Here is a 15,466-nt window from a genome sequence, read left to right on the forward strand (position 1 = left end):
TGGCCCTCTCAAAGCCAATCAGTGGGAGTGCCGGGCCCGCTGAGGAGTCTGGGAGGGGGGTACTTAAACAGGTGTGGGTCACGTGTTCAGGGTTCCGGAGTTGTTTGTGAGACCTGTGTGGTCTGTTCTGGTTCCAGGACCGGGGTAGCCCCGTGAGGAGTCCCGGTCACGGGGTGTTCGACACCTCGCAACATGTTCATGTCTGTGGCCCGATAGACCTATCTGGTCTGGGGTAGGGATCCGTCTGTTCCCAAATCTCGGAACCGGCCGGTCCGAAGCGCTGTAACTGAGGGAGGATTCAAAGTGTCCGGGTGTGCTCTCGGCTTGGAGGGACACCACAGCTCGTGGAAGTGACCGGGGGAGGACTCTTCGGAGAAGGGCCGACAACTGGCATCCTGAGAAGTGCCTGGTTACTGAGTTGGGAAGGACATTGATGAGTTCACACTTTTCCAGTACTTCAGAGGAAGCGGGAAACGTTCCAGGCATGGTTGGAAAAAGGTTCCTGTTCATCTTCAGTTGATTGTTCAATTTTTGAGTCAACGTGCTGACTGCCATGACCTCTGGCTAGAGATCTGTTCAGCCTTGAAGTACCCAGCTGCGAGTGACTACTCTCTGGGTGGAAGTAGAGACTTTGCTAAACCTGCAGTTCAAGGTACCCGAGTTCTTCACACGTGCCCTCTGTTCCCTAAAAAAATTTTTTTGTGAAAGTTCTACTGCAAAATTAAACCTGTGTCAGTCTGCAAGTCATTGGGTATCAACTCTGGGAACCCCTAGACGCGGAGGAGCAGGCAAGGAGAAGGTAACCGGTAAGCCCATTCAGTCAAGACCGCCCTGCAACGAGTTATGGCCGCTACATATATGAAAATGCACTTTTTATCTTTCAAAACGTTTTTCCCAGTGCTAAACCTTTCATCCAAATTCTAAATTGTTGCATTTGTAAATTTTAAAAGCCAATATGAAGGAAAAGTGGTGGTAAAAAAGAGGCCCCTGCGGATGTAATTAACCTTTTTTGTTGGTTAGTTCTCCTTTAAGGGGGTGTGGCAGGGTACGTGTCCTATGCCTACATACATTTGCTAGGAGGTGTCCCTCATTCCCATCTCAAAATGTTGGGAGGTATGTAAATTTTAAAAAAATTTAATAGGGGGGCTGAAATGAAAATCTATTTAGGGTGAAGGTCTACTCTGATCATTCATACATCATTGCATGCATTTTTTAAATACAAACACCTGTATCTGACCTGGTGTCAGCCTCTGGATGTCTCAATACAGCAGGGCTGCAGTGTAAGAGGAAGAAGCAGCACAAGGAGCTAATCAGATGTGCTGACAAGAAGAATTCTGATAGTAGAAGAGAGCAGAGTGACATAGAAATAAGCTTATCACTGTGCTGCTCATTCCTTGTCCAGTCACAGGTTGGGGTGGGTCCAGGAAGACCTGGGCTCAGAGGACATGGGTTGAATGAGAATGACCATCAGGCTGAGGTAATCTAGAGGCAGAGAAAAAAAAAGGCACTACAGGGGAAATTTCTGAACCGATGGTTAATATTGCAGCACAAGTATTTTAACTTTTAATGGTCTATTAATTTTTATCTTTTTTTTTTTACTTATGGCTGGAGTTCTACTTTATAGTACATATAAACCCCAACTGGATGACATTTCCTTTGCTAAAGCACTCTGTGTCATGAACAATTTTTTTTATTTTATTTTTTTATAAATAATACTTTTTCATTCTTTTTTTCCCATCATAGTGCTGATGATCTCCTGAATCCTCTTCCAGCTACTTCCTGTCTACAGTCACTTGTTCCAGCATTTACTGGACAAGTTTCTTTAAACTGGCTTCCTGAAAGTGACAATGTTGGAACATGCCTATGTAATACATGTCAGCACAGCTGCTTGTAGTCTCCACCATGGGTGCAAATGACAGGGTGACAACACAGAAGCACAATTGGGAGACAGTTGTCACCCCATAAAAGGAAGTGCCTGAAAAAGGACGTTCATGGCATGATCACGAGGTATTCGTTTTTTTTTTTAAAGAAAATGCTGCTGACCTAAAGAGATTTAAGCCCTCGTTCACATTGGAGCCAAAAAGGTCAAGTCGCATGACAAGTCGCACCCTCTTGTCGGCAATGGCCTGTGTTCGAATTGGTGCGGCACCGACTTTGCGGCGCCGCATCGATTTAAAACAGTAGTTCCTGCCCTACTTTTGGCAATTTCGGGGGCGACTTGAATGGACATCTGTGCATGAAGCTGCACAGATGTCTTCAAAGTCGCGCCGGAAGCCGCACTGACATGCGGCTTTGAAATTGTGCATTTTAAGATAAAGTTGCATGATTTCAAAGCTGCATTTAATGTGAATGAGGGCTAAAAACTATTTTTGAATTGAAAGCTTTAATTTTATATTCATTAAAATTAAAACATTAAGACCCCTTTCACACCAGGGCGTTTTGCAGGCGCTATAGCTTCTTTGGAGCCCTGTGTTTACCGCTCCTCCACCGCTGCTCCCCATTGAAATCAATGGGGCAGCGCTCTAATACCGGCGGCAAAACGCCGCTATTGCGGCGTATTGCCGGCGGTTTTAACCCTTTCTTTTTTTAACCCTTTAATAAAAAAAAATTATAATAAAAATTACATAAATCTATCCCCTAATTTGTAGACGCTATAGTTTTTCGCAAACCAATCAATATATGCTTATTGTGATTTTTATTACCAAAAATATGTAGAAGAAAACATATCGACTCAAACTGAGGGAAAAAAAATAGCTTTTTTTTTTAAATTAGGATGTTTATCATAGCAAAAAGTACGAAATATTTTTTTTTTTTTCAAAATTTTCACTCTTTTTTTGTTTATAGCGCAAAAAATAAAAAATGCAGAGATTATCAAATACCACCAAAAGAAAGCTCTATTTGTGGGAAAAAAAAAGTACATCAATTTTGTTTGGGTGCAGCATTGCATGACCAGGCAATTGTCAGTTAAAGCAACGCAGTGCTGAATCACAAAAAAAGGGCCTGGTCATTTAGCAGCCAAATCTTCCGGGGCTGAAGTGGTTAAGGGGGTGCGCTACATACAGGGAGACAATGGTGAATGAACGTAGCCACTCTCTAACAGGAAGTCAGATCACAGCAGCAAAAAAAGATTTGAACAATAGAAGGTATTTTTTGAGTTAAGAAGAATACATATTTGAATAGAATTTTTTTTTAAATCAGAGTTAGTGCACTTTAACACCAGGAGGTGGATTCAATTTCCGAATACATGATCCCTGTGATAGGCTGTTTTTTGGACTCCTTCACATGGCCGAGGGGCAGTAAAACTAGGCGGCTGACTGCACACAACAGCACACTGTTCTAGTGCCTAAGTAGATAGATTGATGGATAGATAGATAGATAGATAGATAGATAGATAGATAGATAGATAGATAGATAGATAGATAGATAGATAGATAGATAGATAGTACCCACCACTACAAAAAAATAACAGTTTTCCTAAACAATAGTTTCAATAAACAAGTATTCATGTTCTTCACTGTAATGCCTGACCAAATCATTTTTAAGGAAACACACCTAACTGTACTGAAACAACTGTATATAGTAGTACAGTTAAAAGTGACATGAAAAAGAACATACCTTGTCGTCAAATTGAGGTCCGTGGCCTTTTCCAGTCATCTGCTGCCAGCCTCCCCGGGATCTCATGCTTCCATGTGCAAGGTAGCTAGCGACCTTTTCCTTGGCTCTGCGTGAGCCCCTTCTTAGTGTTTCAGTCCATGGCGGATACATAGATTTGTTGGGGGCCCTCATACCTGGCATCTCTTGAAAATGTCCCACGTGTTGTCTTGGCCAGGGTGGTTTTCGTACACTACCCCGTAGGCTACCTCTCAGGCTTCCCCGAGGACTACCTCGTCCTCTGAATGCTTCCATCCTGTGAACTTGGGGCATTACTACAGCATATCTTCCCACAGGATCTTCAAAGTCACCCTCGTAGAAGTCTGCTGGTTGTTTTGGAGGTCCATAAGCCATTGCAGGTTGTATTGGAGGTCCATAACCCATTGCTGGATGTTTTGGAGGTCCATGACTCATTGGTGACTGTTTCGGAGGTCCATGACCCATAAATGGATCTCTTCGTGGAGGATACCTTGGGTGCGAATGGTTAGCACCAGCTAAAGTAGGGGACCCCCGGAATTCTAGATGGAGAGTGGATCCCGTGTTTGAAGATTCATGATTTGCTTGATTTAATGACTCTGCCATGAAACCACCTAAAGACTTTGGTGCAGGCTGAGAAGGTGACTTTGGATGGCTCATATTTCCTGCATAGGGCATGGGATTCCGCTGCAGTGTTTGATTGGGGGAAGGCTGCCAGTTATCTTGAGAATGTGTTATATTGTGTGATGGAGAAGACAAAGATGGAGATTTTGGCCTATGCGTACTACCTGCCATTTGACCGAACTTCTTTACAAATGTATTTGAAGCTGCTTTTTCTGGAAGATGGGTAGCCACAGGACGTTCTTGTCTGCCTAACAACTGTTGTGATGGTGGAGGACCTTGAGACATCCCTACAAGAGGCTGACCAATCCTTTTCCAAAAAGGATTTTTTGGCTCAGGAACTGAACTTGCTGGTGCTGACATTTCTGATGACTGTCTTAAGCCATTATATGGGTCCAGGAGTGGAGATTTTGGTTTTACTGGGTGAGACTGCAGAGCATCTCGATTAGCATCTCTGTTTTTAAATGAACTACTTCTGTGCATGTTTAGAGGTTGGGAAACTGGATGTTGTGGTAACCGGTTCAAAGTGCCTTTAATACTGTTATGTCTACCCATTAAAGGTGACCTTGGCGGATCAGAAAATGGAGGAGCTTGTGTAGGTGGCTCATTAAATTCACTGGGTGTGAATCTGCTCCTTTGTTGGTTTGCCATTTGAGAAATCGGGGGCCGGGGTGCACGATTTAAAGACCCTTTCATGCTGTTGTGTCTTGCCATCATAGGAAATTTTGCTTGATCTGAGATTGGAACAGACTGAGAGGAGACCTCACTGAATTCATTGGGCATCATATGTCTATTCCCTTGTCTTTTTAATACTGGGGAGGCTGGGAATTGCGGAGGATGGTTCAACGTTCCTTTAATGCTGTTATGATGCCCCATCAATGGCGATCTTGGTGTATCGGAGAATGGAAGAGATTGAGAAGATCTATCATAAGATTCCCTTGTCATGGAATTTTCACTTCCTTGCCTGGGCAGGGGGCTTGGCACTTGTCTAGGCGGATACAAATTAGATGAATGGCTGTCATGTCTTCCCAATAATGGTGACTTCGGCGGTTCAGATTGGGCACCGACTGCTCCATACATATTTCCTTTTCTTTGGGATGATTGCTGTTGGGGATTAATGTTGTTGTCGCTATATGGTGACATATCTGCCATTGACCCTCTCGGTGAAGGTGAATTTAGCGGTTTCATCTCACTGGTGCGCCTAAGATTTTTCATGAAAGGATTCATCACTGAACTTTTAGGTGCCCCTTTTGTTTCCTCAATATTTCCCCAGTTTTGGGTGTTATTTATTTGTCTTCCCCCAACAACAGGCGACCTCTGGTGGGCTACTTGGTTTTCAGTATTAAATTTGGAACTGTGAGCAGGCATCTTCATTGGCTGTGGTGACTGAAACTCTTTATTTCTGATGCTGCCAAACCTTTGGAGAAGTGGACTTGATCTGGGAGATGTTGTGCTGGAATGGGGTTGGATATCCTCTCTGCTCCTCATTCCTTGGACCTGCAAAGTGTTAGAACCATGCCTAGGATTAATGGATGGTTGAGTGCTTAGAGGGTGGCCATGGTCATTTCTAAAGCTGTTTCCCCGTCTAAGGGAAGAAGGTGATGATGGGGATGCAGCACTTGTGTTGCTTAATGTTCCTACAGGAGATGTTGTTGGAATAGTAGAGTTTGAAGCCCAATGTGTTGTTCTTGTTGGTGAAGGAGGTCTTTGAAAATTTGTTTGGTTAATTTGAGGTGATGGTGAACGAACTCTCTGTCTAAACGAAGAACCTGGCTGGAGTTGTGCATGCTGATTCTGGCCAACAATATTGGACTTGTTCAGGCCAAATGCATTCATAGAAGGTTTTGGAGAAACTGGCCTCTGTCGTGTTGAAAGATTTGGTGATGGAGGCATGGTGACATCTTGTGGCTGCTTATTAAATCTTGGATGCATGTGTGGTGATGGAGGACAATTTGATTTAGACTGCTGTAAAGAAGAGTTTGTTTCATTGCTGTTGTTGTTAGATGTTAACAACCCAGTTTTCCTTGGGAACTGTGATGTTTCCATTCCAGTCAACTTATGGCCAAATCGTTTATGGTAAGGTAAGGTGGGGGACCTCTCATTTTCTAGATCTTTTTGCAAGGCCTCTAGTTGCCGCGCATTAGGTGTGTCAGCATTGTGGTAATCATTGATGGGGCTAGGGATTCTAACGTGTTTTACAGGTAGATGTTGGGAGGGTGCTCTGGCAAAGGAAGTTTCTGAAAATTGACTTCTGGGTGGTGGGGAAACAGGATGCCTTTGTGATTGACTATCATTGCGCTTTAAGATTGGCTTAGGGGAGAGTGTCCTTTTCATAAACTGTCCTAATGGACTACCAAATGCTCTAGGGGAGTAGTCTTGAGAACCTGAATCTTGGTAATGTTCTTGAGGAGGATTCAATTTTTTTCCTATTGGTTTTGTTGAAAGCAGCTTTTGAACACCTCTTGCATGCTGCTGGCCAAAGCTTCTTTGAGCTGACTTTGTAAAAAGGGATCTTGTAGCAGGTTGCCTTGTTTCCCACTGCTGAGGTCCCAACAAAGGCTCATCTTCACCTTCTTCCTCTTCTTCATCAAAATCTGTAAACGATATATGAGGAGATGGTGGCAATTGAACGTCCAGTCTCTCTCGACCAAAGAGTTTTACCTGAGGCCTTGGAAACAATTTATATTTCCTGTTTCGGGAAAAAATAGCAGAATCTTCTTCTAAATCCTGACCATTGAATTGGTCACTGTGTTCTGCCATGGCCCCTAAGTCCTCATTTTCCATTATATCATCCAAGGGGTGAGCATAGGGGTTTACAGGATCTGCATAAGGGGATCTACTGTAGTTACCTGGACCCATTGTACCATATGCATTATAACCATCTGTTTCTTCCATTTCAGAATATGGATCTTGTCCACTAAAATAACCATATGAGTCAGCCTCATTTTCACTTTGGTCATATGGATTTAGTGGATCCCCTGAATAATCCATTTCATTTTCTTCATAGCCATAAGAGGAATAGGTATTCTGTGGATGATGGACTTCAACCTCATAATCAAAATAGTTATTCTGACTTTTAAGGAGATGACTCTCCTCATCGTAATATTCCATGTTCTCCTGATAAGAAGTATAATCTTCTTCCATAGGGTACCCAGAATAATTATCATAATCCTCCTCTGTTCCACCATATGGGAAACCTTGCCCATTTTGGTCATAGGGATAGTCATATTCCTCATTAGGATAGCCATAATGATCAAACCCACACTCCTCATCTTGGTAGTCATAATAGCCAACTGATGGATCATCATACCTGGTCCCTTGTCCACCTTGCAGATATCTTTGAGTTGGAAATCGCTGGTGACGGTAGGCTTCAAAGTCCTTAGGATGTCCATAGACATCCTCATTTTGGCCATAGAACCTGTGACCACCAGGGAACCGTTTTATATTCATCCTGTATTTTTGAAGCTCTTCTTCTGAAGGAAAAGGCAATTTCTGGGCACCCATCCTAGTCAGCCAAGCATCCTGTATGGCTCTTTCATTTTGGAAATATCTTGTTTTTTTGGACAGAAACCTTTTGGTCAACCAACTGGCAGCTGCAGAAACTTTAGTAAGCACTTTAGCTCTAGGTTTAAACTTTAGTTTAGCCTTTTTCCTACTAAAAAGGCCTCCAAACAGCTTATTTGGGCCTTTTTTTTCTTGGTCAGGTTTTGGAGCATTGCCCCCCAATCTGATAAGCAAAAAGGAAGGCCTCGGCTTTGAACTATCGGGTGGTTTTGGCAGTTGCTTTTTTGACGATTTCTTTAAACCCAGCATAAGCTTTGATGTATTTTTCAGCATCGCTGCAGATTTTTTTTTCTTATCTAACAACGATGAGGCAGCAAATTTGTTCCTGAATCCCATGAAGAGCTTTGAGGCCACTTTGAAATGTCCTTTTTTGGATCTCTTTGGCTTGAGTTTGCTAAATTTCATAAACATTTTTGAAGTGGCCTTTAAACTCCTCTTCTTCTTGGCTGGTGGAGGTGGTTTTTTGGCCAGCCCCGCCATGGCTTTTGTCGCTCCCTTTAGCTGAGCCCTTGTTAAATCCTTCTTCTGCTCCTTAGCTTTGAGATCCATGGCAGCACCAACTGCTCCTTTTGCCATACCCTTGTTCATGCCAGCCATTGCTTTAGAAGCCCCTTTTAAGGCTGCCACACCCTTGTCTCTACCTCTCCTAGCTCTTGCTGGTCGAATATCTTCTTCCTCCTCTTCCTCATTCTTGCTCTCTTCGCTTTGCTCTTTAGCAACCTCTGGCTCAGAAACCTCTTCTTCGTCTTCGCTTATTTCCTTCTTTCCCTTCCTGGCATCCCTTCCCTTTTTCTTGTCCTCTTTTTCTTTATCCTTCCCTCCTTTTCTGTCATCCTTCCCTTTAGCTTCACTCTTTGCAGGCGCAGAAGACTCCTTCCCGCCACCTTTCTTTGCCGGCTTTGCATCACCTTTTTTTCCCCCCATGACGACAGCTTTCCAAGCTCATGCTAAAGTTCTTGTTTTCAGGGATTCACTCAAAGTTATATCCCAGAGCTTCTCCTCGGTTTAAGTCTATTGACATCAGCGGCAGGCTGATATCACAGTGGGTAAATGGCAAGTCTAACACTCTGCGGAATTGAACGCTCATGCTGTTAGGCGATACTCCAAAAAAAAAAATCTAACAGTGACCCAGCTGCAACCAATGCCGTTACATTAATTAAGAAAAATACCTTAGCCTACGAAGCTGCCATCAAAGCAATTCAAAATGCTCATGAATATAAAGTTCGCCGTAGAGTGAACATCTTCAGTTACCTCTCCAAGGGTGTAAAGTTATGACCCAGACATACATCCTTTCCTCAAGCAGATGCTTCTCCCAAAATGATCTTGTTTTCTGAAATTCTCCTGGAAAAGTTGTAGATTCCAAAGTGAAAATGGCTAATGTATTCACTGGATCCTCTCCAAGCACGAACAAAACAAAAATCCAAATTGTGGCATTGCAAGCTGGAAGGAATTCTCCTGATACCGTCACAGAGTAGATGCGAGGCTTCTGCAGTGCCGGGAAGTAATATGCTAAGATATAGAGGTGATTCTCCTGTGCTGTAACACTATCTTCTTGGCTCAGTTTAGTATGAATAATGCAAGTAGCCTGTACCATTCCTACTTTACCACTCTCAGAGTTTTTACAAAGAAAAGACTTAAGTGGTAAGGTGCAATCATTTTATAAGAAAGAACAAGTCCAGGAGAGTGTTGGTGCAATCCCAGCTGAACTTCTTTGCAAAGGGACTTTTAGATTAATTCTGAACACTAAAATTATTACTAGGAATAAATGTTCTAGTTGATAGCACTATAACTGACCCTGGACAAATGTAGCAAAACTGTAATATGACCATATGCAATGAGGATGCAGCATAATTGCTTGTGTGCTTCTGTGACAGCCGTCCCCATTGGGTGACCACATAGGAAATAAGGCCTATGTCACAATTGCCCTTCAGTCATTGGTCTCTAAAAAGAGCAAGGAAAATACTCATCATACAGTGATGATTTCTCCTTGACCGGATGGGTGAGGTGCCACTTGCTTGCTAATAGAAAGTCTGTGGAATCTCCCTTGCAAGAGAGTTAGACCTGGTTCACACCAGTGCGATTTTTCATGTGATTTGACAGTTCAAAATCACATGACAAGTCACACTCCATTCCCGGCAATGGAACTGTTCAAATTATTATTATACACGATTTATATAGCGGCAACAGTTTACACCGCGTTTTACAATGTATAGGGGGGGCAACACAATTACAGTTCAATACAAAAGGTACAGGAAGGCCCTGCTCATAGAGCTTACATTCTAATGGGAGGGGGTGGTGGTACAAAAGGTAATAGCTGCAGAGAAGGATTTGATGGGGGTGGCTCGGGGACAGTTAGGTGGGTGTGGGATAGGCTTCCCTGAATAAATTAGTTTTCAGAGATCTCCTAAAGGTGGACAGGGTAGGGTCTGATCAGATACACTGGGGCAGGGAGTTCCAGAGGATGGGAGAGGCTTTGGAGAAGTCCTGAAGGCGAGCGTGGGAGGAGGTAACAAGGGAGCTAGAGAGCAGGAGGTCCTGGGAGGAAAGGAGGGGATGATTTGGGCGATATCTGTAGATGAGGTTGGTGATGTAGATGGGGGCGACTCAAGTAGCAGTGACTTTGAGAAAGGTTCCTGAACATTTTTGCAATTTCATTGCAACGTTCATTGACTTCTGTTCAACGAAGTCGCAAGCTGCAATGAAATCAGAGATCCATATTGCACGGAACTGCGGCTTTGAAATCGCACTGAAGTAGCGCGATTTCGAAGCTGCACTGGTATGAACCAGGGCAAAAAGACTCCTAGCTTATCTGGTCAGCGAGGAAGCCTTACAAACAGGTGAGTATTTTCTCAGCCTGTTTCAGCATTGTTTATATCCTCTCCGCTTGGGAAGTGAGGGAAAATCCCCCAGTGGGGACACAGACAGCAATTAAAAAAAAAAAAAAAACGAACCTTTCCACAATCTATACAAAAAAAAAAAAGTTTTGGCTGGAGTTATGCATTATCAGTTTACCAAAAAGATAAAAATTAGATAACCCTGGCTTTGTCGGTTCAAATCCCAACCACTACCTTATCTGCATGGAGTTTGCATGTTCTGCCTGTGTGGGTCTCCTCCCACACAGACATGCTCATCAGTTAATCAGCTTCTTTCTAAACCAGCCCTATCATATGTATTTAGCCCCGTTCAAATATCTTGATTTGGAGTCGCTGTGATTCTGCCCCTGACCCCAAATCACCCCATTATCCTTCAATGGCGCCCCAATCATGATTGTTGTGTGGCAAATCGCGTGAAGCTTGTCTTCCAAAAAGGAGCAGGAGCCTCTTTTTGGGCGACAAGCGTGTATAGGGCAGTCCATTCATGTGAATGGTCTTTCCTATGCGACACGCAGCTATGCATGCACATCGTAATATTAAAATCGCATAGTGGGAACACCTGTATGCAGTGGCAGCTGATGTTTTTTTTCAGCGACCGATGGCTCCTCCCACCCTCTCTGCTTGCCGGTCGGTCTAGGCACCCCATCTAGGCGGGTAGCGGGCAGTGGTTCTGTGTCCTTTCCTCCATCGGTGGCTTCCAGTGTGCAGCTCCTCCCTTCCTCCTACTAGGCATCCAATAGGATCGCCTGTCCTTTCAGACATATGGGTGATGGGTGTCAAGACCCACTTCCTGAATGGCCAGGAGGAGGATCAGTGTTACAATAGCAAATATTTATTCGCTGTTGTAACACACTTGGGTGGGCTGTGAGTGCATCCCCCCCCCCCCCCCCCAGCCCACCTTATTTTTAAGCCTATTAAGCCTCTGGCTCTAACCAGTGCTTCAACCCCCCCTCCCCTCCATTGGAATCCATGCATCCAGTGTCCTGAAAGGGGCCGGATGCATGGATGGGTGGATGGGGGAGACGGTGATGGATGGGGGGCGGCTCTTGTGTGCCCTTGTATGTGAGTTAGGGATCTGAGATTGTAAGCTCCTTGGGCAGAGACTGATTTGAAAGTATAATAAATATGTAAATTGTTGGTGTTATATAAGGATCTGTAACAATAAAATTCTGAATGCAATTACAATGCCTTGAAAAAGTATTCATACCCCTTGAAACTTTCCACATTTTGTCATGTTTCAGCCAAAAACGTAAATGTATTTTATTGGGATTTTATGTGATAGACCAACACAAAGTGGCACATAATTGTGAAGTGGAAGGAAAATGATAAATGGTTTTCAAAAAATGTTTACAAATAAATATGTGAAAAGTGTGGGGTGCATTTGTATTCAGCCCCCCTGAGTCAATAATTTGTAGAACCCCCTTTCACTGCAATTACAGCTACTAGTCTTTTTGGGGATGTCTCTACCAGCTTTGCACATCTAGAGAGTGACATTTTTGCCCATTCTTCTTTGCAAAATAGCACAAGCTCTGTCAGATTGGATGGAGAGTGTCTGTGAACAGCAATTTCCAAATCTTGCCACAGATTCTCAGTTGGATTTAGGTCTGGACTTTGACTGGGCCATTCTAACGCATGAATATTCTTTGATTTAAACCGGGGTCTCCAAAGTTTTCCAACAAAGGGCCAGTTTTATGTCCTTCAGTCTGACCGGAGCGTCCTGACGGGGGGGGCTGTCCCCCTTTCAGAACACAACAGCTCAGTGAGGGAGATCGCTGTACTAACGTCATATCATTAGTACAGCGGCACCGACCGGAGCTGACAGTTTTTTTTTTTTTTTAATAAACCCACTGGGTTGAATGGAAAAAAAAATGAATAATGTGTACCAGGCTTAAAGGCTGTTTTGGAAATATGCTTAACCTCTTGCACCTTTTGGACAAAGCTAAGAGACTGATTGCGATTAGACTAAAATGATGCACACACATATTAGCAAGCTTTATTCACTGTTCCTATACCACATGTCCACTTTAGCTCCACTAAAGTGACTGCTAAGTGCCTCTCACCTTGTATGTGACAATACACCAATTGTAACCCTGCATACCGTTGGTGGCTATTGATCTTTTCATCTTTTTAACTACCTTCTTCGCAATTTCCTGACACCGAGGAGCTGTGAAAAATTAATGACAGCTGTGGATTCAGGTCTCTTTGAATTCATAAAAATTTCATCAGAGATGTTTCCAAATTTGTTGTTTGTTTTGTGTGCACAGATCGGTTTCCCATCTCAAGGAAAAAAAAAACACATTGTTGGGGACATAGTGGAATGACCTACAAGCTGACTCGCTCAGTTGTGACACCAAGATGCCACTCATGCCGCGTACACATGACCGGACTTTCCGGCAGACCAGGTCAGACGGTCTTCCCGACAGACTTCCGAATGAACGGACTTGCCCACACACGAACGGACCAAGTCTGTTCGAAAGTCCATTCATTTTGAACGTGATGGCGTAAGACGGGACTAAAAAAGGAAGATAAATAGCCAGTAGCCAATAGCTTCCCTTGCATCGTATTTGGCCCGTCGGACCAGCACACAGACGAACGATTTTCCCGATAGGAATTGAGTCCATCAGACAGATTTGAAACCTGTTCTATTTCTAGGTCTGTCTTATTTTTTTTTATGAAAAACTATCGGATTAGCCCACACACGTTCAGATTGTCAGTCGGACTAATTCCGTCGGACCTAGTCTGCCGGAAAGTCCGGTCGCGTGTACCCGGCATCAGAGTTCTGCCCTGGGTTTACATAGCTGAGACTGCAAAAAGGGGACTGTAGTTAAAGCAAAAACAATATTTTTATTGCTTTTGTTAGAGAAGGAAAGGGCTAGAACGACCATTGGTGTTTTACGGAGATTAGAACAACCATTGGGGTTTTAAAGAGGAAGTAAACCCCTTCAAACCACTTTGACCTACAGGTAAGCCTAGATTAAGGCTTACCTGTAGGTCCAAGCAATATCTCCTAAACCTATATGGTTTAGGAGATATTTGCCCGAAAATGGGCACCGCTGTCTACGGCGCATGCGCCGTAGACAGCGGCGCGCAGGCGCACTAAATGCGGCAAATCCAAGAATGGATTTGCCTAATTTGTCGACTCCCGTGCGCATGCGCGGGAGTGACGTCATTGCGGCTTCGCCGAATGGCAGAGGTGGAGCTGCGAGACGCGACTCCCGTGCGCATGCGCGGGAGTGACGTCATCGCGGCTTCGCCGCTGTCATTGGTCGGAGCTGCGAGACGCCACCAGCAAGATGGATGCGGCGGACTACAGGGATCAGCGGCGACTTCGCTGGCTCCTGTGTCAGGTAAGTGACACATAATGAGCTACTATGCGATGCATAGTAGTCCATTATGCTTTACCTTTGCAGGGAAAAAAAGAGGAAGTAAACCCATCAGGGTTTACTTCCTCTTTAAGGAGCTGAGAACGACCATTGGGGTTTTACAGAGATTAGAACGACCATTGGGGTTTTACGGAGATTAGAACGACCATTGGGGTTTTACGGAGCTATGGAGATTTACCCTCTCTGTTTGTCCTGGTGACCACTGTTAACTAGTGTTAAAGTGAGAGAGAAGTCAAACATTTTGAGTTGTCACTACAACTGTAATAGAAGGGTTTCCTGTGCTTCTTGTTGAGGCTACAGGGCAGGAATTGAAGGGAAACTCAGAAATCCTCCAAATTTGGCACATGGAATGGGATAAACAAACAAAAACCCCCCAGAGATGGGTTTTTTTCCTTCTCTATCTGAAATGAAAAGAAAATTTAGGCCTTAGGTATACGTATATAATACCATGGCAGAATTTCCATTAGATTCTCTTATGCCGCGTACACACGATCAGACTGTCTGGCGGACTTAGCCCGGTGGACTTTGAAGCGGAGGTCCGCCGGACTTTCTGAACGAGCGGACCCGCCCACACACAACCGGACTTTTGGACTATGGCGGGAGTCCGCCGTACTTTTGAAATGAACGGACTTTCCCACATACAGAGGAAAGTCCGTTCATTTTGAACGCGGCTCCAGGTAGATGGGACTAGCGAAGGAAGTCAATGTCGCCGCCTTCGGCGGCAAGATTGATGCGTCGCTGGCCCCGTCGCCTGGTATGGATTTAAGACCCCTATCTGAGCACACAGCCCGGCCGGTCAGGAAAGGGGGTGGGGACGAGCAAGTCGCCCCTCCTGAGCCGTACCAGGCCGCGTGCCCTCAACATGGGGGGTGCTTTGGGGAAGGGGGGCCCAAAGCACCTTGTCCCCATGTTGATGAGGACAAGGGCCTCTTCCCTACAACCCTGGCCGTTGGTTGTCGGGGCCTGCGGGCAGGGGGCTTATCGGAATCCGGGAGCCCCCTTTAATAAGGGGGCCCCCCAGATACCGACCCCCCACAATGTACCCCTACCCATTCACCTGGTGAAATAAAAAATAAAAAAACACCACACAAGGGTTTAAAATAATTTATTGCACAGCTCTGGGGGTCTTCTTCCGTCTTGGGGGGGTCTTCTCGCCAGACTCCACTATCTTCTGCTAGCTCTTTTACTAGCAGAGGAGCCCGGCTTTCTTCTTTGTCGCCGCCCGGGGTCTTCTTCCGACTTCGGGGGTCTTGTCCCCCTCTTTGGTTCTTCTTGCCAGGCCTCCGCTTTCTTCCTTTAGCTCTTTTACTAGCGGTGGCCCGGTTTTCTGTCGCCGCCACCTCTTCTTCCAACTTCTGGGGTCTTGTCCCCCTCTTCGGTTCTTCTTGCTGGGCCTCC

At 44.6% G+C, this 15,466-nt stretch overlaps 1 protein-coding gene across 1 annotated transcript in view; it reads right to left on the reverse strand.

Annotated features, from left to right (window-relative positions):
* The window catches only part of MYO15A (myosin XVA), a 167,372-nt gene extending 158,636 nt beyond the window's left edge, over positions 1-8,736 (reverse strand). The window contains exon 1 of the mRNA XM_077450192.1: positions 3,616-8,736. Within this exon, the coding sequence (XP_077306318.1) occupies positions 3,616-8,736 (5,121 nt within the window). The remainder of the gene's footprint in view (positions 1-3,615) is intronic.
* Between the last annotated feature and the right edge of the window lie 6,730 nt (positions 8,737-15,466).

The sequence above is a fragment of the Lithobates pipiens genome, unplaced genomic scaffold (assembly GCF_037356315.1).
Source record: "Lithobates pipiens isolate NorthernLeopardFrog02 unplaced genomic scaffold, aLitPip1_a1.2 Scaffold_22, whole genome shotgun sequence".
Lineage (NCBI taxonomy): Eukaryota > Metazoa > Chordata > Amphibia > Anura > Ranidae > Lithobates > Lithobates pipiens.